The 23785-nt window shown below is 38.5% G+C and overlaps 2 protein-coding genes across 4 annotated transcripts in view; one reads left to right on the forward strand and one right to left on the reverse strand.

Annotated features, from left to right (window-relative positions):
* wdr75 (WD repeat domain 75) overlaps positions 1 to 571 on the reverse strand; it is a 43969-nt gene extending 43398 nt beyond the window's left edge. Inside the window, exon 1 of the mRNA NM_001045788.1 lies at positions 462 to 571. Coding sequence (NP_001039253.1) covers positions 462 to 547 — 86 coding nt within the window. The 5' untranslated portion in view covers positions 548 to 571. The remainder of the gene's footprint in view (positions 1 to 461) is intronic.
* Positions 572 to 996: 425 nt separating this feature from the next.
* trhd (tumorhead) lies at positions 997 to 14533 on the forward strand. Of its 3 annotated transcripts, none has more exons than XM_004917847.2 (4): positions 997 to 1086; positions 6040 to 6413; positions 11427 to 11763; positions 13616 to 14533. In XM_004917847.2, the coding sequence occupies exons 2-4, from the start codon at positions 6057 to 6059 to the stop codon at positions 14365 to 14367; spliced, it is 1446 nt and encodes a 481-aa protein (XP_004917904.1). In that variant the 5' UTR covers positions 997 to 1086; positions 6040 to 6056; the 3' UTR covers positions 14368 to 14533. The 3 variants fall into 3 exon arrangements, with proteins under 3 accessions (XP_004917904.1, XP_004917903.1, XP_002931572.1); XM_004917846.4 differs by having other exon boundaries at positions 1018 to 1122; XM_002931526.5 differs by lacking the exon at positions 997 to 1086 and having other exon boundaries at positions 5588 to 6413.
* The last annotated feature ends 9252 nt before the right edge of the window (positions 14534 to 23785 follow it).

The raw sequence follows: 23785 nt of genomic DNA on the forward strand, positions 1-23785 counted from the left end.
TTTTCTGTTTGTGCTTACTTGTCTCTTCCAGTTCTATTTTCCTATACTGACCTTGCCATGTTTTGTTTTAACAACTCAGTGTTCCTGAAACTCCAAGCCATCTTCTTGTTATACCAGATTTCATATATGTTCTATGTTCTGAGGCTCTATGCTCCTTATTTGTAAAAGTGAGGAGGAGGAAGTGTTATGTGCATGACAGAATACAGTTCAGAAGATGAGTGCCTTCTGATGTCTGGCTACTACTTCTGTCTTTAATGAAGGGATAAGACAGCAAAACCCGACTGATCTCCCAAAAGGAGAGAAAGCAATAGATGCATGAGTGGGAGCATTAGTGGGACTGTATAGTTGTGCCATGGTATACGTGGGAATTGTTATCCCTGGACTATAGTGCAGGTGAAATATGCAACACCTGTCTAACAATATTAAACTACATAAAAGAAACAGCTTGCGTTAAAACTTACTTGCCATCGGCAGAAAACACAGGCCGTCTGTAGTTAAGTTTGCTTCCTCCTGAACGAACCACACGAATCCGACCCTGGGTCACCATGATTCGTTCCTATATGATCCCGCACTCCTCCGCCTAGCCTAGTGCAACACACGTGGGGAAGCAACGCAGCAGGAACCGCCGACCTACCATAGATAATACCATGCGAAGAGCAGAGTGCCCAACTTGGTGGTGTTTAGGAACTCCGCCATATTTGATTCTGGAAAAAAAATAACTTTTCCAGTACGGTTTACAAAATTATATAGTTATTGAAAAAATAGCTTGGAGATCACTGTTGATTAAGTATTACATATTCAATAACGATGTATATTTTAATTAGCCGAACATACGTCTCTTTACACTACGAAAGGGCCCACGTATAATACTTTAAACGTACATTTATCTTAAACGTTACATATAGCCACGCGATAAACACTTTTAAATACTATTACATTTTGACATTAAAACCCAAAGAGAAATGAGGTGGAGTATTTTCTTTATATAAAAGAGACGTAAAAAAAAAAAAACCTTGGCGGAAGTTGACGTCACTTAGCAACACGTGACTTCGACTACAGGTGACGCCGTCTGGCTGTATTTTTCAGGTAGGAGATCTTAAATATAGAAGGCAAGAAAACTAGGTGAGTAAGAGATAGCCGATTTGTAGCAAGGTATAGCATGCAAGAGTACATTTTAGGAGTACTGTAGTTTCTGCTTGGAGGCATATTTCTGTATTTTAACGTGTATTTTCGCTATCGTGTATTGCTAGGGCCAATAATTTTACAGACATGTTTGTCAATTGTTTTAATACATTATACTGTATTACATTATTATATTTTTAAACGTTTATAAACTAAAGATAATAACTATTTATAAACGATAATAAACTAAACAAATATCACCAAAGGCAGAGATCAGTATTATTTGGCCATATGGGTTTAATATGTAGATTATTTTTCCCTTCTGATAGCAGAGAATCACTAGTAGTATATAACTAGTAAATAAAAATAACTCATCCCCTCCTGGTCTACCAGTACTGACAAAGCCTGATCTGTAACTAAGGCAAAAGAATTGTTTAGTAGGTTGGAGTTAATCTGGCACTAAAGATATGCTTTTTCGGTTAGGTCACAAATAAGTACATCTTTGCCTACAAATTGGAATAATTTGATAGTGTGCCTCTCAGGTCAACAGTCAGATCATAATGCAATTCTAAGTAGACCTATAAGGAGAGAGCTGCTTCAACCAGCTGATGTGTTCCTGCCTTTCCTGGATTCAAACTGACCAGATGAATGTCAGGGAAGTCCTATGCAAACAAGGACACAGAAAAACTGGATTGGGGGGGATGCTTATTAAGATTGGAGATTAATATCACCAGTGATGTTGCCTGTTGCTTTTTTTTTTGTTCAACTCTAATTGTTGATTGGTTGCTATGGGCAATATCATCAGTGAAATTCAGTCTTAGTATATACACCCCAAAATGGTATCTTAAATCTGTTATTGTATGACCAGCTTTTGAGTACTGCACAAGAGGATGGAAAAGCTCTGATCTGATCTTCTACAGCTGGTCAGGTGGCCCACAGGGTACCTTGAAGAAGAAGTTGGATGGGCTGCGGGCAGCAAGACAAAACGGTTACAAATGATTCTATTCACCTTCTGCAACTTCCTGGTTGTTAGGGCCAGGGGGAACCTAGCAACCAAATAAAGATTATAGCTGAAATATTAAAGGGCACCTATCAGCTGAAATTTGTATTTGCTACCAGAGATGCAGGCTAACAGAGCCTGCACTTTGGATAGGGAAATAATGGTGGTTTCCTAACAACAAAAACAACAAAAAAAAAAGCTCCCAGTTGAGCACCTTGACCTCCTTAATGGGAGGAAACCTCTGCTGTGAAAGGCCATGCTGCAGAATATGCATAATAAGTGTGTGTCCCAGTGGAAGCAAAGCAAATCTTTAAAACCAAAAAACTGCAATAATGATATACAAATCCCTTATCTGGGGTGGTTTTATAAAGCAGAAGAATGACACCCAGTGCAAAAGGAAACTTAAATTAGAAGGAGAAGGGTGTTGAACCCTTGTTGAACTATAACTATCCCACTAGTTATAGTGCACAGATGTAGACACATTAGAATCACAGTTGATAATCTTCCTTGATATTCCGAATCAGCAGAATAGTTCTCACTAAAATAATATAACGAGCAGGAAAAGCGCTAACAGCACTCACGCTCTTACAGGTCTTATGAAGTACATAAAGTGGTGTTATTCAAACAAACAAACTAATGTTTCGACTGTAGCACCAGCCTTTTTCAAAGTTACAAATACAAGTGACCCATTCCACCCATAACCCCACCTACAATATTGACGTACAGAGCAACAACTTCAGATAAATTGTGTAGTACGAAGCCAGGGCGAACATAACAAATACATGGAATATACAAAAAATATAACAAGCTATGAAATATAAAGAGAACCGACAGTTGCTTAGATAATTGGCTTAGCGAGAATTTATGGACACATGTCCAATTGCACAATTGAAACCTAAGTGAGTAGAACAGGGACAAAACGTGTACCTCAAGAGTGACACCTGAAAGTAAATAGAACAAGAAAGGGGGTGAGGAGTGAGAGCAGGAATAGTGCAGGCAAAGCCCATTAGACATTCATTATCGCATGGGCAACAGAGATATGTTCCAGAAGTCGGAGGGCAGACGGGAGAGGTAATGGTCTTCCTTACAGGGCCATGTGTGAGTCTTTACCCATGTTGGATTTGTTTAAATGTCTGCTTTCCAAAAATATATGGTTTTCAGGGATCATCCTTAATTTCTGCCTTTTACCACACACAAAACTGCCTGTGTGTTTTTCAGTTAGGTAAATGTAAGCCATGAAATTAGTGTGCACAAGGTATATTTTGGGGTCTGTAAGTGCCATGTACTTTGATAAACCTATGTATATTGGACATCAAACAGTTCGGTAGACCCCTGGTGTTCATATTTAGGGTGTTTTATATGGTTACCTAATGACCTGTAAGAGAGAAATAGTGCAAATTGGAAGTTTCGTCAAAATCGCCAATTTTAGAAAAATTTTAGGGCTTCATACTGTGGAGTAGAAAGACATGGGTACCCATTTTACATACAGGGGATTGTGTACTTTCCAAAAATATATGGTTTTCTTGGGTGAATGTACTTTTTTCTAACTTTACCCCCATAAAATGCAGTAAATGTGTTGGTTTTGCAATAGCTAAAATGACAGAAATGATAGATGATAGGGGTATCTTCACCTTGGGGCCACATAGGTAAACCTACGCACATTGGGCATCAAACTGTTCAGTGGACCGTTGAGGTACATAATAAGGATGTTTTATCTTGGTACCTAATAGTATGTGGGAGAAAAGATGCTGCAAAGTGAAAGATTTGAGGTGATTTTTGAAAATCTTTTCAAAATCGCCAAATTTAGAAAAGTTTTGCGGCTTGGCACGGGTACCCATTTTAGATTCGGAAGAATGTGTACTTTCCAAAAATATATGGTTTTCTTGGGTGAACTTCGTTTTTTGTGGCTTTACCCACCATAAAATGTGTTGAATTTGCAGTAACTGAAACAACAGAAATGATACAGGGTATTTTCGTTTTGGGGCCCCTACATGCCACATACTTAGGTAAACCTGTGCATATTTGGTATCAAACTGTTAAGTGGACCCCTGGCACTTATATTTTAAGGTGTTTTAACTTAGAACCTAATGATATGTGGGAGAAAAGAAGCTGTAGATTAGAAGCTTTGAAACGTTTTTTTAAAAAATAAGCACATTTTTATAAAAACTGGTACATTTAAGAAAGCATTGCAACTTGGTAATTTGGAGTAGAAAGACAGTTGTCCCTATTCAGTCAGTCACTGGGTTTGTTTTAAAAAGCAAAGTGGGAGGGGCCAACAACAGCCAATCAAATTTCACCCGTTGACTTTTATGGGGAAATTAAACTGCCAATCTTACAGCTTTGAGGCTACACTCCCCAAACATGAATCACACACTCATGGGGTCAGATTTTAACTGTCGATTTTCAATGGGGAAATTCAGCCTGATGCCATTCTCAAAGTATTAACACCAGGGTCACTAGGGGACTGCATTTTTAGGGTTTAAAAAGTGGACGGAGCCACCAACAGCAAATCAGATTTCACCTATTGAATTTTATTGGTTTGGTGCCAGGGTTCCCGAACTTTGCACAGTCAGTCACTAGGTGACTATGTACTCAAGTTTAGAAAAAGTGGGCGGGGCCACTACAAGCCAATCGCATTTCTTTCATTGTTTTCAGTGAGGAAATTTTAACTGCTGCCATTCTCACATGTTTAATGTCAGGGTCCCCAAACTTTTTACAGTTTGTCATTGGGTGACTATGTTCCAAGTTTAGAAAAGTGAGCAGGGCCAACAACAGCCAATCAGATTTCACCTATAGACACCATATGTTTAAATTTAAACTGCTGCCATTCTTTAAATATTAATACTAAGGTCCCCAAACTTTGCAGAGCTTGTCACCTGTTAACTGCGGTTCAGAGTTAGAAAAAGTAGGTGGGGCCACCAACAGCCAATCAGATTTTAACTATTGATTTTCAATGGGGAAATTCAACCTGCTGCCATTCTCACAGTTTTAACACTAGGGGACTGCAATTTTAGGTTTTAAAAAGTGGGCGGAGCCACCAACAGCCACTCAGACTTCACCTATTGATTTTTTTGGTTTAAATTTAAAATGCTGCCTTTCTCACACTATTTATTTTAGGGTTCCCACAGTCAGTGGGTTGCACAGTCAGTTGCTGGCTGACTACATAGTCAGGGTTAGAACAGCCAATCCATTTCCACCCATTTAATTTCATTGGTTTATATTTAAACTGATAACATTATTTAAGTATTAATTCCAGGGTTGTTAAACTTTTCAGAGTTAGTCACTGGGTATTTGCCGTTCAAAGTTAGAAAAAAGTGGGCAGAGCCACCAACAGCCAATCAGATGTCACTTGTGGATTTTCAGTGGGGAAATTTAAATTGCTGCCATTCAGACATTATTAAAACCAGGGTCCCCAAACTTTGCACAGTGATTTTTACTATTTAACTGTGGTCCAAGGTTAGAAAAAGTGGGCAGAGCCAACAACAGATCAGATTTCATTCAGTGACTTCACGTTTTTGAACCCAACATGAAGTTTGTTCTCAATGGAGAAGACAAAGCTAGCATCAATTGTGCCATTAGCAAGTACCTTGAAAAAGTGAAAAAATGTGTTTTCCCCTCTTTGTGGCAGATGGGAGAGGCTTCAGATAAACGTTTTATACTTTCACTGGATCAACTAGCAGGCAGGCTCGTTTAGAAAACAAAGGCTAAACTTGATGGACAGGAGGTTTTTTTTGTTATTTTTTTTCCCCCCAACCGCATCTACTTTGTTACTATGCATTTTTCTAAGTGGTGTAAAATTTCCTACAGCATAATGTCAAGTTATATTTACTTTTAATATTACGTTTTGCTTCTGATCTCTGGTGGTGTCCACGTACCCAGAGCAACATATTCTTTTACCTAGTATCTTACATTTGCAGCCCATTCTCCAGCAGAAATGGTGGGAATACTTCCTGGCTCTACAGACAGCGCTGTTAATTTTACTAATAGTAATATTGGAAAAAGAAGAATGAAGACCAGCCACCAAGATCTCCTTATTGAAAAACCCATTAAATGCGAACCTTCCCCAATACCTATGGATTCTGATGATCTGCTTAGATTTGAAAGAAATGACATACTAAAATTTGAGATTGATGACATCTCTGAACATGAAGCAGATGACACCTCTGAATTGGAAACTGATGCGCCTGAAGATAACATTATGACAGATGAGGCTGCAGGTCCAATGACATCACTGCCAAGAATAAGGAAGATGCGCTTCTCAGATGAAGAGTTAAATGTTTTGGTGCAAGAGGTGAGCATTTTTTTTCTGTTTGTCTTCTAGTACATTCATAATTGGTCTTTGTTATTTACATAATTGGAGTTTCATAAATATATGTATAAATACAGTAGTTTTGTTCTAATTAACTTTCTTACCAAAACACCTACTTTTATTGTTGCTATTCTTTTGTGCAGATTTGCCCATTTTAATTATACAGCCCTGCCATTTAGGCATCTGTGGCACCTAGGTCTGTCTAAACTGAAAACCTAATGATAAAATTGTTCAAAAATAAAGGTATGGGGCACTTGCCTTTTACCCTGGTTGCTCCTGTTAGAGAATCCTGCATTGAAATGCGTTTTTCAAATTTCAAACAGATTTTTTCAATACTCAATTTTGAAATTTTACATGGGGCTAGTCATTTTCTTCTGACACCTGAAGAATTCAGATGCCTGAACTTATAGAGCCTCCATAGGCTAATTTCACTGCTGTTACTGTCCTGAATTCTAATGGGCAAAATTGCTTATACTGCTCCAAAATAATTTTCCTAAAATACACTGTGGAAAAACTGCCACATGTGCCATTAATTCAATTGGCTTGTACGGTAAAGGATATATACGCACACAATGTGCACTTGTAAATAATGGTACATTAACTTGTAAAATAACTCCAGATCCTAAATACATTTTATAGCGAGGGGCAAAAGTAGTGTCATACAAAATACATTGAATACAATGAGAGACAGAGGAAAGTGGCACCACAATTACATTAAACACAGAAGCAGTGGAAACTTCAGCCACAAATACATTAAATACAATGAGAGGCAATGCTTTCTGACACTCCAGACCCCTTTACCCTTCTGAAATGCAGGTTTACCAAGGGCTAGAGAAGATTTCAGCATTATACAGATGAAATAAAGATCAAGAAAAATTAGCATTGCTAATGACCTCACATGCACCTAGTGGTAGACATGAGAATAGCACCCAAGCAGGAGAAACCCTGTTTTTCTGTTATGCGACTTGGATCCTATTGAAAGTATATTGAGCAGGAGAAACAATAGCTTATCGGAAAGCAGTTCTATTGTATAGTGCTGTTTCCTTCTGAAAGCTTAGACTCAGGCAGTGTGCACAATGGCTGCCTACACACGAATATTAAAAATAAAGAAATGCATTTGTTGGTTCAAGAATCACATTATGAATTGTAGAGTGCTATTGTAAGATTATGGGATCCACGACACTTTATTCACTTCATGGCAGTTTATTTAACACGTGGTTGCCCATTTCAGCATATAAAACATAAATAAAAAAAATAAATCCTGCCCTCTGGGTGCTGTCTTCACACAGTAGATGAGTTCCCTCACTAAACTGGGCCCCTTGTGGACTACCAGTAAAAACACAAATGGTTGGGGTCACCCCTGTACTCGTGATATTTCTTGGGGAATTCTTCAGCCTCCTCTGGCTTTCCTCTTAGTTCCTCTGACACTCAGTCTCTCAGTTGCTTTCTCAAGGTCTCCAATTGCTCCTTACATTGGCAGGCAGCTATCTGATAGAGTTATAGCATTTTTTTAAATCATATTCATCTTGTAGGCCATTATGAATATGTGATGCCTGATTTCAGCCTGGACTAAAAATGACTAGTAAATTTAAAAATTACTACTTTATTTTGGAGCTACCCATAGATACTACAAATGAGTGGTGGGTGTATTCTAACAATTCTACCCCGTGGGTAGGCAGGTACCTTTTAAAGAGACACTCTGTACCTTTATAGCACTTGTTTCACACAATTGTCATCATAAATAAAATTCTGTCATGAGACTCTTTTTACATAGTTATATAGTTAAGTTGGGCTGAAAACAGACCAAAGTATTTCAGTATAACAATAGCCTTGGATATTATGCTTGTTGAAAAAATCACCCAAGGCTTTCTTAAAGGCATCACCAGAATCTGCCATCACAACATCACTCGGAAGGGCATTCCACAACCTTACTGCCCTCACTGTATAAACCACCTACGCTGCTTCAAATGAAAGTTCAATTCCTTTAATCTAATGGGGTGGCCTCTGTTTCGCTGATCTTTTTTATGGAAAAAAAGAACACCCCCTATCTCTCAATAATCCCCTCCAATGTACTTGTAGGGAGTAATCATGTTCCCTCGGAAGCGCCTTTTTTCCAGACAAAACAACCCCAACCTTGACAGTCTAACCTCATAGTTTAAATCTTCCATCCTTTTTCCCAGTTGCACTAGTTGCAGTTTCTTGAGCTCATTAATATCCTTCCTAAGAACTGGAGACCAAAACTGCTCTGCATACTCAAGATAAGGCCTTACCAGGGACCTATAAAGAGCAAAGCCTTGATTACGTTAAAGGGAAAACTGTCAAAAATAAATATACATTTTTTTTTTACACAGACATACATGACTCCACAGTTCTAGAGGAAACTATAATAACCTTCCTTTGATTCATTGTCAGTCTAAGGGAAATGGTTCCTCTTATTTATCCCCTCACTCACCTTTTCCCATTGTAAATTAATTGGATTGTGATCCTTCTCTTTACTGTTCATTGGAGTTAACCAATTTACATGGTAATTTTTTTGGCCTTTAGAGCCAACTGGGGTAAATTACCCTTGACTTTTCTAACCCTTAGGTTTGATGGCTTTTCTTCACTTTCAATTCCACTAATCAAAATGCTTGGGTGTGAAGATCCATCCACACATTATCATATTTAGGGGAACCATAACAATGGAAACATTTCTTGCATGAAGGTAACACTGGCTCTTTGCTACCAGCTAGGCTAGTGAAGTACTGGCCAGGTGGCAGCCCTCCATGGCCATGACAAGCTGTCCACTGCTAGGCTATTTAAACCCATAGTCAGATTATCAAAACCTGAAGACACCTTGTTCTCTTTTGTGTGCTTGTGACACTTGTGCCACCCTCCCAAACCTCTTTTTTTAAGTTATACAGGTTCAGTATTCTTTAACAGGCCAGAAGTCAATAGCAACAGTTACCAAACGTACGTCAGAAAAAACTTATAATAGTAATAGCACTCTGTGTCCATAGCAGCATCTATGCAGGCTAGTATGGGTACACCTTGTTTCCATTACACCTTTTATCAGTGTTGCTTTCACCATACAGCCCCACCTACTTTCATAGTTGTACCTCTCTGTGCTGCTTTGGGTTACACAGTGCTACACTGCTGTGGCCAAGCTATGTTGTCTGGATCAGTGATGACATGTGCACACAATGCAATCCATATATGTTTAGCTCAATACTTTATCTGCTTTACCTGTTCATGCCTTACTAAGGTTTTAGAACTTAAAGGTCCTGTAAAGTCAAAAAGTGTTTGAATCTGTTTATCTAGAACCTACAAATAAACCAGAAGGGTATTCCTTATATAGTTCTGTAGAGAGTCTGTAGAGACTCATAGATGACTTGACCCCTGTTTATTTTCCTGTGTAAAAATTGTATTCATTGTATTGTATACAGCATGTCTGTACCTTTTCTCCTTTTTCAGACTGAATGGCTGCCCATATACAGCTGCTACACAGCATCTTAATTATATAAAACTATAGTAGTGTTTCTCAAGCACACACTTTTTACGAGTGCAGGTTGTTAGTGATATACCTTATTCAAGCCACAGGTAAAGAAGCCTCAGGTTGTCTAATTACTTAGCCTCTATACATGCACTAATGGCACCCTCTATATCTGTGTGCACTGACAAGCAAGGGTTCTGTCTGGTACCATGCACACACAGAGTGGATTTTGGCACAAAAATGCATAACCGTGCTGAAATCTGCTTTGTGTGTGCACAGACAGATCCCATGCCTTTTAGTGCACACAGATGGAGGGGAAAGAAGGTAGCAGATAGGCTTTTCTGTGCTGGTGTACAACTCATGTGCCAGTAGCCTTACTTCTATCTCTTCCATGTCTAAACTTTTTCACTAAATCTGTGATTCAAAATTTAAGTTGGTTAACCCCATGGTTAAATTGAATAAAATGGCCTTAAACATTTTTGTATTTTTGGCACATTTCCCTTATATGATTATTATATATATATAACCATATATTATTATTATATATGGACATTTCTAGATGCTTGTAACACAGTTTTGCATTTGACATATGATGGCAAACAGATGATGCTGTCAATATGTAATGTCACTATAGGTGTACCCCTCCTAGAATGGTAAATTACATCAAGTAAAAGTGCCTTTCTTTTGCAGAAGGAAAGTATTCTATTAAGATTTTATCAACATGAAATCATTGTTTCAACCTTATTTATAGGCAATACAGGGGATATATTTAGTTCCTTCACCCTTTCAAGATTATTACTACACAATCTGTTAGTTTAGTAAATAGATTGGACATAATCCTTCCTTTCCACTGTAAATGTTATTGTCCAAAATACTGATCTTCTGGACATTCACAAGCTGGAAGAATGTCAAGAACCAGACCATTTTTCTCTGCAAACTGCTAACAGGTCCAGTGTGGCCCCATGCACAATGTAAATATATAGTTTAATTGAAACCATAAAAAAAGCTAAAATATATGTGATGGTATGCATTGTAATATACAAATGTATCTACAAAGTGGCCACACTGGACCCCATAGTCCTCTCTGCAAAAAGAAATACTTAAAAAAGAATAATTATACAGAAATATATTCAAACTCTGTACAACAAACTTATATGAGCAGCCTCCAATGAGTTACCTTTAGCCAACTTTTCTGGGACTGCCTACCTGTACCCCCATGTGCAATGTAGGTGTAGCGGTGCACATTTCAAATGAGATAATTTCCTTAAATAATAAAGATAGTAGGAGTGGTAAATCCACCGAGAAGACAACTGGCTGACCAGGGGTGTCACATTCAGGAAACTGAAGAAATCATTGAAGATGCTGTTTTAAAAAACAGATTTTGAAACAGTATTATGCTTGGGGAGCACTATAAATTAATGAATTCATGTTTTGAAAACACCAGGTAGAATAGTTGTATTTTCTATAAATATGAATAGAAAATAATGAACATCACTGGATAAATATTGTTTATTTTCCATTAGGTGCATGATAATATGAGCCAACTGTTTGGTGAGCTCAGTGTAAAGACACCTACAGCTGTCAAAAACAAAATTTGGGAGGGCATTGTGGCAAAGGTTAATGCCATTGGAGTCACCACCCGAACAGTTAGTGAACTAAAGAAGAGGTGGCATGATCTCAGGCGGCGCACTAAGATGAAGATAAGTGTCTTTGAACCATGTGGCCACCATCTTGCAGCTGTACCTCCAGTTTTTCAACCCCTTCACCACCAAAGGCTGTTACAGGAGACTATACACCCCCATCAGATCCAAGGGATTTCAGATTTGGACACAAGCAGTGCCATATTTACATCAAATGCTGGTAATTTTGTCTCTTGTTTTATGTCTCATACATGCGTTACGTAGTGAAATTGGTAAACATTTCCCACTGTTCTCACTCTTCTCCACTCTTGCATTTCTGTTAATAAAAGGAGCCGTATTATAATAGAAAAGTTGCTGCAGCTCTCTTAATCAGAGGGAGCATCTAGGGCTATTTACTCAGATATGGTAAATCATTCTGCAGAATATAGTGTTTATAGAAACAATATTATAGAATTTCTTCTCATTATAGCAAGTATAGAACATAGGTGAGGTTGCAGTTTAAAACTGCATAGGCATGTTTTCACTTTTCACTGTTATATTAGGCTTAGACTGCAGGTTATAAACCTTTGTGTGTGGTACACCTAAACAATCATTTGCATCAGAGATGATTGCTCAATATTGAGCAATCCTGATGAATCCTAAAAAGAACCTCACTTGCAAGTATCCGCAACCATCTTGAAGTTAGGATGAGGGTCACATCTTTGTGATTATTTAGCTTTCAGGACTGATCAGATTGCCTAAGTTAGCATATGTTATATATGTTGCCAGCTTCTTTTCTGCTTGTAGTCCTGGAATTCTGTATATTGGAGTTTATTCATTGCAACACATAGTGGGAGACATTTCTTTAAGGTTTTTCCTAATGGTAATTTTAAGAACCAGCAGATTCCTTTAACGTTTAAAGAAAGGTAACCACTAGGGTCGCCCCCCCCTTCAAGTTGCCATAATCGCCAACATCAGACCCTGGATTGGAACTCCTCTTAACTGAAAAACACACCTGGTTGAGCGTACTATTTCACAAGTGCTTCACCATTATTTTGCCTTCTCAGTGCCCTTGCGGTTGCCCTGGCTTGCATACAGTAAAAAGAGGAGCCCAGGGCCTGAGGGCTGCAATTATAATCAATAAAAGGTGCAATTTTCTACAGCATTTGCTACAGCATCACCACTGCTGGTCAATTTCCAACCATAATCTAATCATGGAATTTTCTAAAACGTATAACCGCAAAGGTGCTATAAGGGCTGCCCGATAAGTAAACCTTTAAAATAAGGTAATGTAAAATTGTTTAGAGTTCTGTTCTTAGCACTTTTGCAATTTTTTTCTTTTGCACGTGTTTTTTTTTCTAAGATTCCAAGATATTATGGAAAATATGTACTGCTAATATAATTAATTTTTTACATTACCTCCTTCTGGTCAGTTTGCGACTATAATCCAGTCAAGGAACTTGACTCTCAAGTTCCCACCGGCGATTTACATTCTAGCCGGTGGGATGGCATATGAGGGAGATTAGTCGCCCACAACAAGGGAGATTTGTCGCGCGGCGACTAATCTCCCCCTCTGCCACGGCCCTTAAGCATGCTGGCACACCAGGTCCCAAAAAGTGACAGATTTTTCTCTCCTCACATGCTGGCCCAACCCCCCTTCCTAAAAGCTGAACACACTGAAGTAGATTAGGGATCAGATGCAGATTGACAGGAGATATAGCCAGTTGTAGTTAAGATGTGGAAATAACTGCTCATACGCACATGATCTTATAGCCGTTTCTGCCACCACTATATGGTGACCCCCCAGCAGAGAGCTCATGATGAAGGGAAGTTTTCATGATAGATATCCATTCTGAGGTAAATATGCACTTACTCTGGTAATCCATTTATATGGCAAAGATTTTTTTACGTGATCTGTTACATTTCTGAATGTTTCACAAAGGTAAACAACCCCTTTAAAGGCAATAGAGACAGAAAGCATGTTTGCTTAGTGCTTGCCCACTTCTGAGATAATGGGACACATTACATTGTATTTTCACAGATGGTGGGTTCTTGCCGTTATTGTTAACACTTTTATCAACTTATTGTTTCAGCCATAACAACTACTCAGGATACAGAAGAATATATTGATGACACTGTGGAGCAGGAGAGGCACTGTGGAGAAGTAACAGAAACAATAAGGCAACAAAGCATGCCAGCCTTTCACAGAGAGCTTAGGGGTGACAACCAACAATTCTCAGACCATTTCAAGGCTAGCCAAATCACTCAACAGAAACTCATATCAGAAATTTGTTTGTTACGCAATGAGATGAGCCAATCCGCACAAGGTCTACAACAATCAATTGACATGCATTTGGCCCACATAGCTTCATCGATTGATATACATTTGGGGCATATAGCCTCATCTATTGAGAAGCATCTTGGTTTTATTGCTACAAATATGTTAACACTGTCTCACAACAAACCACCAAATTCTGAGTTATTATCAGGTCCTAATACAGACATTTCAAGCCCTTCTGGAAACCCCACAGTCCCAGTATACCCATGTTGCAGCAGCTCAGAAATGGAAACTTGTAATGTCTCAGATCAAATCAACTCACAAGTACCTAATACACCTACCCAGTTTACTTTGGACAAGGGGGGTTCTCAAAAAATATCCAAGGTGCCTGTTAAAAGAAGAGCACAGTACTATGACTCGTCTGAATTTATTCATTCCAGGGACGAAACAGAAGAAAATGGGGTATTTGTACAAATAAATAAGGGGCACATACATACTTCTAGAGCCTTAAGATCTAGACCTAGTAGTCTAGAACAAGGCACAGTGAAAAAAAAAATGGCAAAGTAATTTGACCATGACATGAGTTCATCAGTTGGTCATACACATGTACAGTGCCAGTAATACATAGTTGACTAGTTTCTTTGAGGTATTCAAGGATTTGTATTACTCTTAGTTGTTTTAAATATACAGTGTATATATTTCTTGAATAAGTATTAAAAAGGCTAGAACATCACACTGAGTATTATTGTTTTTGAAAACGTATCTCTAGTGAAAGTTCAAAATAAACAGAAATTGCTTGTGTTAGCCTTTCCAGGACTAAAAAAGCACATTACATGTGGACTCTCTGCCACCCCATAGATTTATATTCTCTTAGTTCTACTCTGCACTGTAAGTGCTGTGATTGCAAAGTGTAGAGAATAAGAGGTATTGATGGTTTACATATGCACTAAATGCCTTTACCCTAGCAAAAAGTCAAGAATAATAGTTACTTTAACAAAAATAAGTCCAACAGAATTTAAAGCGTATTTGTAAGATTACTACAATCTAAATTAAAAGGTGATATTAAAAGGTATATGCAGAGAAATATGTTAGGTTAAATTAGACCAGCACTGTTCAGCTCTTTCCACGTAATTCACTATTTAGTTGTCATTCTACATGTTGGAGTGTTGGATTCAGTCAAAAATTAAGGCAAAGCACTCTATAAGGCCTATAGGTATATGAGGCTGTTAAAATTCCTTGAAAGTTTATATCTGTGCCCACATGCCTCCAGTTAGACCGCACTCACAAGTTTTTGCCTTTTCATCTCCATACTCTGTAATGTCTCCAGTGAGTAACTGGGGTCATTCTGAACCCTTGGTAATATATGTATGTTTATGCAATTTAAGAAGATTTATGTACTCACCACATCTTTGTAGAATTAAGTAGCAATAAATTCAGTTAAACCTTAATTAAGTAAAAGAAAAACGACTATTTTATTTATACTTTTATGAAGTAACCCTTGAAGTGGACCTGTCACCCTGACATAAAAAGCTGTATAATAAAAGACCTTTTTCAAATTAAACAAGAAACCAAAATTCATTTTTATATCAACATTATAACCCATTATAAAGGCATTTAAAAATCCCAGCTGTCAATCATATGTTGTCTGCCCCGCCTCTATGCCTTAGGCATAGAGGTGGGGCAGACAAGTACTTTAACTTTTAATTTAGCTCTCACTTTCCCCCTCCCTCCTTGCCATCTAATTGTGTAACCAGTGAATGGGCCTGGGCATCTTGTCCCCCATTCTGGCGCATACACAAGATATTGGGGTGATGCAAAGCTTGCCTTAATAACAGTGTCCACAAAATGGCACCTGCCTAGTGATTGTGTAATTCCAGGACTGAAGGAAATAAGGTTTATATTACTTTATATAATGTAAGTGAAGTTTATTTTGCTTAACAAACACAATAGAAAATAATTTTGAATTATTTCTTAGGGTGACAGGTCCCCTTTAAAGTGGACCTGTCACCCAGACATAAAAAGCTGTATAATAAAAGCCCTTTTCAAATTAAACATGTAACCCAAAGTCATTTTTTATTAACACATCTATTCCCATTATATAAGCATTTAAAAGTCCCAGCTGTCAATCAAATATTGCCTGACCCGCCTCTTTGCCTAGGAGTGGGGCATACAGTTACTTTCACTTTCAATTCAGAACTTCTTAGATGTCCCTGCACTCCTCACATTCCCCCTCACTCCTTACAATCTAATTTTGTAACCAGTGCATGGACATGGGTATCAGGCCCCCCATACTGGCACAGAAACAAGATTTTGTCAGGATGCACAGCTTGCCTTAATAACAGTATCCACAAAATGGAGCCTGCCTGTTTTCTTCAATAGTGAATTCCAGTGCTGAAGGAAATAAGTTTCAAAAACTTTATATAGTGTAATTGAAGTTTATTTTGCTTGACAAACACAGTAGAAAACAATTTGTAATTATTTCTTAGGGTGAAGTTGCGAACATAACGTTTTGCACATACATGACATTGATGCAGTTTATTTCTTTTGCATGTAAATGATACCCACCATACTGTCTACATTCTCCATTTGCAAGAGCACACACACTCAAATGCCAAAATCATAAGCCAAATGGCTTTCCAAAAAGACATACTCAACCATGAAAATACAATATCTCTCATTCATAAATATACAGCACCTTGCAAAAGTATTCATCCTTTTTTCCTATTTTGTTACATTCCAACCTGTAATTTAGATGTTTCTAAATCTTATTTTATGTGATGGATCTGCACAAAATAGTCTAAGTTGGTGAAGTGAAATGAGAAAAATATATATAAAAAAAAAAAAAAAAAAATGAAAATTGGCATGTGCATATGTATTCACCCCCCTTTGGCATGTCCTGGTGCAACCAATTACCTTCAAAAGTCACATCATTAGTGAAATGAAGTCCACCTGTGTGCAATCTAAGTTTCACATGATCTGAAGGCTCCAGAGGCTTCAACACCACTAAGCAAGAGGTATCACACCATAAAGACCAAGGAGCTCTCCAAAGAAGTCAGGGACAAAGTTGTTGAGAAGTACTAGTCAGGGTTGGGTTTTAAAAAAAAAAATATCCAAATCTTTAAGGATCCTCCGGAGCATCATCAAATCTATCATCTTCAAATGGAAAGATCATGGTACCACAGCAAACCTGCCAAGAGAGGGCCGCCCACCAGAACTCACAGACCAGGCAAGGAAGGCATTAGTCAGAGAGGGAGAGATCAAAGGTAACCCTAAAGGAGTTGCAGAATCCCACAGCAGAGACTGCAGTATCTGTCCATAAGACCACAATAAGCCATACGCTCCATAGGGCTTTATGGAAGAGTGGACAGAAAAAAGCCATTACTTAACGTAAAAAATAAGAAGGCATGTTTTAAATTTGCCAAAAGGCAAAAGAGACTCCCCAAATGTATGGAGGAAGGTGCTCTGGTCAGATGAGACTAAAATTGAACTTTTCGGCAACCTAAGAAGATGCTATGTCTGGCGCAGACCCAACACATTTCATCAACCCAAGAACACCATCGCCACAGTGAAACGTGGTGGCAGCATCATGCTGTGGGATGGTCCCAGTCGAGGAAAAGATGGATGGTGCTAAATACAGGGATATTCTTGAGCAAAACCTATAGTCTTTAGCCTATAGGATAAACCCATGTAAATGGGAATTTTCTAAGAGCCTTAAGGAATTTATTACCAGAATCCTTTTGACTTATTTGCATACGTATGAGGCGGTCTCCTCAACCATTTTAACTTGTTCGTGAATCCCCACTCCTGGCTCTACCTAAGCTGATTAGAAAAGCCTGCACTACACTGATGAGCCCCAAGAAGGGCGAAACTGGTCTGTAGTTGGGAATCGGATCAGCTATTATCCTGGCTTTTGCTTTAAAAACCCAGTGGGTGAGCTTTAGCCTATAGGATAAACTCATGTAAATGGGAATTTTCTAAGAGCCTTAAGGAATTTATTCCCAGAATCGTTTTGACTTAAGAGCAAAACCTGTGTTAGTCTGCCTGTGATTTGAGACTGGGACGGAGGTTCACCTTCCAGCAGATCAGTGACCCAAAACATACTGCTAAAGCAACACTCAAGTGGTTTAAGGGGAAACATTTGTGTTGGAATGGCCTAGTCAAAGTCCAGACCTCAATCCAATTGAATATTGCTGTTCACAAACGAAAACCATCCAACATTAAGGAGCTCGAGTAGTTTTGCCTTGAGGAATGGGCAAAAATCCCAGTGGCGAGATGTAGCAAGCTCATAGAGACTTATCTAAAGTGACTTGTAGCTGTAATTGCCGCAAAAGGTGGCTCTACAAAGTACTTTAGGTGGGGGTGAATAGCTATGCATGCTAAAGTTTTTTGTTATTTTGTCCTATTTGTTGTTTGCTTCACAATAAAAAAAAAAATACATCTTCAAAGTTGTAGGCATGTTCTGTAAATGAAATGGTGCAAACTCTCAAAACAATGAAAAACATGAAAAAATGCCAAGAAGGGTGAATACTTTTGCAAGGTGATTAATGTTGGCACAGAAAAAGCAATATCATGAGATGAATTTTAGGACTCTAAATATTAATGACGGCTTCTTGTCATAGCTTAAAAGTCCAGAGCATACTAACCATGCACAGTGTTTCCAGTAGCCTTAAATGATCCATGATAGGGTACAACTGTGAACAATGTTGATGGCATGGAATATTATTTTTATTGTGCTAATATATTTCTGGGTTTGAACTGTAAGTTTAAAATATAAAATTCCTTATTTTCATTTTATCGTATATGTACCAGCCCTGAGCTCTGTTATCTGCTGTATTTATAAAATGGTCACTTTAAATCACTGGTATTGTAAAACCATAAAATGTTACAAAATTATTATAACGCATAAACTTGCAGGATAAATAAATCAAATGGCCAATTCCACTATGGTAAGAAACTGGTTTGCATTTGAACCTGTGTTCCTAAAGTAGTATGTCACAGTTTTTTTTTTAATGTTTTTACATATATAAGAAAACATTTTATGATTTGTCAAAATAAATTGCTTGAGATAAAAAGAAGACTTGATGGGAAAGACTATTACCATTATCCAAAGTAGAGGAAGACCAGGGGGCTGATTTACTAATCCACGAACGGTCCAAAGGCGTCCGAATGCGTTTTTTTCCGTAATGATCGGTATTTTACGATTTTTTCGCAGCTTTCGCGCCGAGTACGAAAGTTTCGGATTCATTCAAGCTTCAGTATGGTGACTTTTCTTGGGCCAGGTTGGAGCTGCAGAGTGCCATTGAGTCCTATGGGAGGCTTCCAAAATCATGCTAAGTCTGAAAGTTTCGCCCGCCGCTTACGAGCGCTCAATATGAAAAAGTTGCGACAATATACGAGCAAATCGTAACGGCTATGAAAAAATCGCAACTTTTCGCGCAAGTCATAACGCTACGAAAAAGTCGCGACAATTTGCGAAACAGTCGTGGAATTCGTGGATTAGTAAATCAGCCCCTAGGTGTTGATCTGATGAAAGGTCCATTATTTCATCTCCAGCTTAAAATGCTTTTTATTCAGTCTCAGTTCAACTCAATAAAGTTAAGAATAATCTGAAAAAACAAACTTAAATGGGCGACAAATCAAATGCAAAATCATTTTTTCCACATGACATTCATTCTAACCATGCACACTTTATACCTCTCACAATCATTCACTTTTGTAATAAAAGCAAACCCTCTCTAAATAGATAAGATGTTATGAAGCTGCAATGACTATAACTAACAACAAGCAGCACCAATCCACAACTGGAAGATAACGTGCCTCAAAAACCATGACATCAAACGTATAATAGGATTGTGCATAGCTGTTTGTTTAGATGCAGAAAGGGTCAGACCTGGGTGAGGTTTACACAGGTTCATACAGGTTGCATTGCTGTCGCACTGGGAGACAAAAGCAAATGGAAGTAATGCTTTTAAAACACAACAAATTTGCACATATTAATGCATAGCTACATTGATGTCACAAACTCCAAAACATAGCAACAAAGAAAATAGAACAAAGATAGAACTACTAGAATCAGTGACTTTTGTTTTTCACAAAGTCACCGAGGTACAAAAGAGATGGGGCAACACCCCAGGGACCCATGGAGCTATTACCAAATTTGTCACTTTATGCAAACTATATCAAGCCAAAATTGGAACAGACCATTAGCAACCCTATTGAGAAACCAGTGCCAAGGTTATATAAAATTCTACTTCAAAATAAATAGTCAAAAAGGAGCTTATGTAAGTAATGGGAAAAGGAACTAAACATAGAAATATCCAACCAAATGCGGGATAAAATATTTAGCTTTATACGCAAATCCTCCAGGGCCGTTAGTTAGAGAAATTAACTTTAAACTAGTCACTAGATGGCACTATACTCCAGCAAAACTTAAAAGAATGTTTCCCAATACAGGTATAGGACCTACAGTATTATCCAGAATGCTTGGGACCTTTGGTTTTCCGTATAAGGGGTCTTTTACCTTGAGTCTACTAAAAAATCATTTAAACAATAAATAAACCCAATAGAATTGTTTTGCCTCCAATAAGGGTTTTTTTTTCTTAGTTAGAATCAAGTACAAGGTACTGTTTTATTACAGAGAAAAAGAACATCATATTTAAAAATTTTAATTATTTTATTAAAATGGAGTCTGGGAGATAGCCTTTCCATAATTCAGTACTTTCTGGATAACGGATCCCTTACCTTTACTTCAGAAATTTGCTGGAGATGTGGAAATGAAATTAGTACACACCTCCACATCTGGTATTCTTGTTCCTAACTTAAATCATACTGGCCTAGAGTATTACAAGACATTGCCACTATTACAAAAATCACAATTAAAGATACACCATACCATAAAGCCAAAATGAAATGGGATAAAATACTCCCACAGCTAAATCATGAACAATGGGAAGAAGCAACGGACCACATATATGACTTCCTTATAGCCACTAGGGATATACAATTCAAATTTTACCACCAAGTATATATCACCCCAACCAGACTCAAAGTCATGGGTAGATCACCAAATGCAGAATGCCCTAAATGTCACAACGCCAACGCAGGATTTTTTCATATGGTGTGGGACTGTACGCATATAGCTAACTATTGGTCTGGAGTCATGCAATACTTAGACGAACAACTGTCCCTACCCATAGTTAAGACCCCAGAAGTATGCCTTCTAGGCCTAGTAGACAAACTGGTTCCACAAAACCACTCTAGAAACCTTAATGAGGGCAACTTTATTTATGCAAAAAAATTACTCATCATAAAATGGATGAGCCCTATTGCACCCACATTAACAGAATGGGTAGCAATGGTCAACAGAACTGTACCACTCATAAAATTAACATATATCGCAAGGGGTGCCCCACTAAAATTTGACAGAATTATGGACCCCCCTGGTTAGACGCTAACCCTATGCTAAATCTACCCGAAAAGCCCCCCAACGAATGAGCCCTAAAAACAAGACTAACAAGCCCAAATGGCTAATGCCATATATGAGAAGCAACCGAACCCAGACCAATAGAAAGCTATGCTAACCAAATATAATGTATAATGAATATATAACTCTATAATGATTGCAGCAACAAAATGCTTCAACAAAAGGTTGGCATTGTACAATGTAACTAGACTTCAAAATGTTTCTAGCAGCACTCCACTGTAGTTAATGTCTTCACATGTTGTATTGTTTGTTATAAAAAAGAAAATAAACACCTTTTTTTAAAAAAAAATAAAAAAAAAGATACACCATACCACTTATGCTTTTGAATGTCATACCAGACAAAAATGCAATATTATCCAATAAACCCAACTGTATCATCCTGCCTGGATTTAATCCAATGACCTGTTGTTTTCTATCCAGCCTGCATTACCATTACCCTACCTGAACAGACAGCTAGCCTTACCTGTGCCTACACCCGAATGAATGAAATACACTCGGGTGCAGGCACATGTAGCCGATATCTGCCGAAGATACGAAGTCTCGCGTTATTTGGCAAATATCGGCTACATGTGCCTGCTCCCAAGCGTATTTCATTCATTCAGGTGCAGGCACAAAGTAGGGTAAGTGTATAGTACGGGGCGTATTCTCGGCAAGCATTTTTCGGCACATGTGGCATCAGCCTTAGGTTTTGCTATGTTCACCTTAGTCTCCAGACAGGCATAGTGCATTCAGCTGTTACCAAGTAATCTGGCCACAGGTGCTCAGAGTTAGCAATCAGTCTGGCTATAAAAATGCCAGCTCTGTGTTCATTCATTGCCCATTCGTTGTAGGCCAAGCTTGCTTGTTCCTTGGTGCTTCATTTGCTTTATTCCTGTTCCTGCCCCTGTGGTGTTTCCTGGTTTTGACTCGGGCTTGTTCCTGACCTAGAGTTTGTCTCATGTTTCCTCTGCTGTTTTTCTGGTATTGACCCGGCCTGCCTGATTATGCCTAATTCTGAGTTGTGACTGTATTGACTGGCTCCTTCATTGCAGTAATGTTTGGCCCCTTGCTTGCCCCTGTGGGAGTTTCTGTATACTCATGAGGTAAGACCTGGCTGCACCCGAGTAGTTGAGGGCCAGGCCCGAGGCCAAAGGTGGCTGTCGTAGGCAGAAGGCCATGCCTAGACCAGGATTCAGTTACTCCCACCCGGGGTTTGGGTTGCCATACGTAACATTACAACGGGCCATGGATGCCAAAGGAGCTTTAGTGCCTCCTATTGCTGCAGAACAGTTACTCGTAAATCTTCTGCAGCCCTTCAATGAACAAGAAGGAAAACACCAGATTGTCTAGTGTTTGCAAAATGTATCTGCTTGTCTGGATGCCATGCAGCAGGCACCTCCAGCCTCACCTAGAGTGCCTACCACCACACGTGCAGGTCCTGCCTATTTCTCTTCCAATCAAGCTTCAGAACCTAAGATACACTTTTTGGACAGATTTTTTGGGAGTTTGGAAAAAATTTTACCTTTCCAAGAGAGTTGTAAACTTTATTTTAGTTTATTACCATGCTCTTTTCCTTCTGAAGAAGCTAAAATAAAACTTATGGTCACACTCTTACAAGGGGACCAAAAATTTGGGATTTGAACCTAAGTGCTTCTGACCCTGCAAGAATCACCTTAGAAGAATGTTTTAAGGTCATGGCTTTGCTTAATGGTGACCCTGATTGCTGTGCTTCAGCTGATTCTGCTATCCGTAATTTATGGCAGGGAAAGAGATGTGTGGAAGAATATTGTTCTGAATTAAGATGCTGGGCAGTAAGATATCCAGTGCAATGACATCACTTTACCCAGTCAGATTGATGTAGGGCTGTCTGATGCTATTAAAGACAGCTGGTACATTATCCTCCACCCACCTCTCTTGATGCCTTAATGCACCTGGCAATTCAGATAGATTGTAGGTTAAGAGAGAGGCATCAGGAGAAAGCTGCAAGACCCATTTATCCTCTTTCTAGCAATTTCTTTATGTCCTCTTTATCAGATTTTCCCAGTAGATCTAGTGAGGAGCCCATGCAGATTGGGGCCACTAAACTTTCACCAGAGGAAAGATTCTGCAGGTGCTCCCAGGGACAAAAACAGACACTTTCGGTTCTTTTATTGATTTCAGTGAAGTGGAATTTTTTTTACACTACTTTTGCTTCCAGGATATCTGTTCCTTCCATTCCCCTCTTCTCTCCCTTCAGATTCCTCCCCATTGATGAAAATCCTCTTGGCAGTAGCTTAGTTACACTGGCAACCCCATAAAATAGTAATGTCTGTGGGTGACAAATATTTTGAGGAGATTTCATTCCATCTTATCCAATGTTCATCTACTTCTGTAGTTTTAGGTCTACCATGGTTAAGGCTTCATAACCCACATATTAGTTTGTGTTCTGGGGATATATTGGAATGGGGTCCTGTCTGTATTTAATCAGTCTGTATTAAATACCACTTAAATCTTGCTGCTACCACCCTTAAGGTCCTTCTAAAG

This window comes from Xenopus tropicalis, chromosome 9 (genome assembly GCF_000004195.4).
Source record: "Xenopus tropicalis strain Nigerian chromosome 9, UCB_Xtro_10.0, whole genome shotgun sequence".
NCBI lineage: Eukaryota > Metazoa > Chordata > Amphibia > Anura > Pipidae > Xenopus > Xenopus tropicalis.

Coding starts and splice junctions, on each gene's coding strand:
- trhd (XM_004917847.2), top strand. CDS start 6,057: ATGGTGGGAATACTTCCTGGCTCTACAGACAGCGCTGTTAATTTTACT. Junction 6,414..11,426: donor TAAATGTTTTGGTGCAAGAG/GTGAGCATTTTT, acceptor ATTTTCCATTAG/GTGCATGATAATATGAGCCA. Junction 11,764..13,615: donor CATATTTACATCAAATGCTG/GTAATTTTGTCT, acceptor TTATTGTTTCAG/CCATAACAACTACTCAGGAT.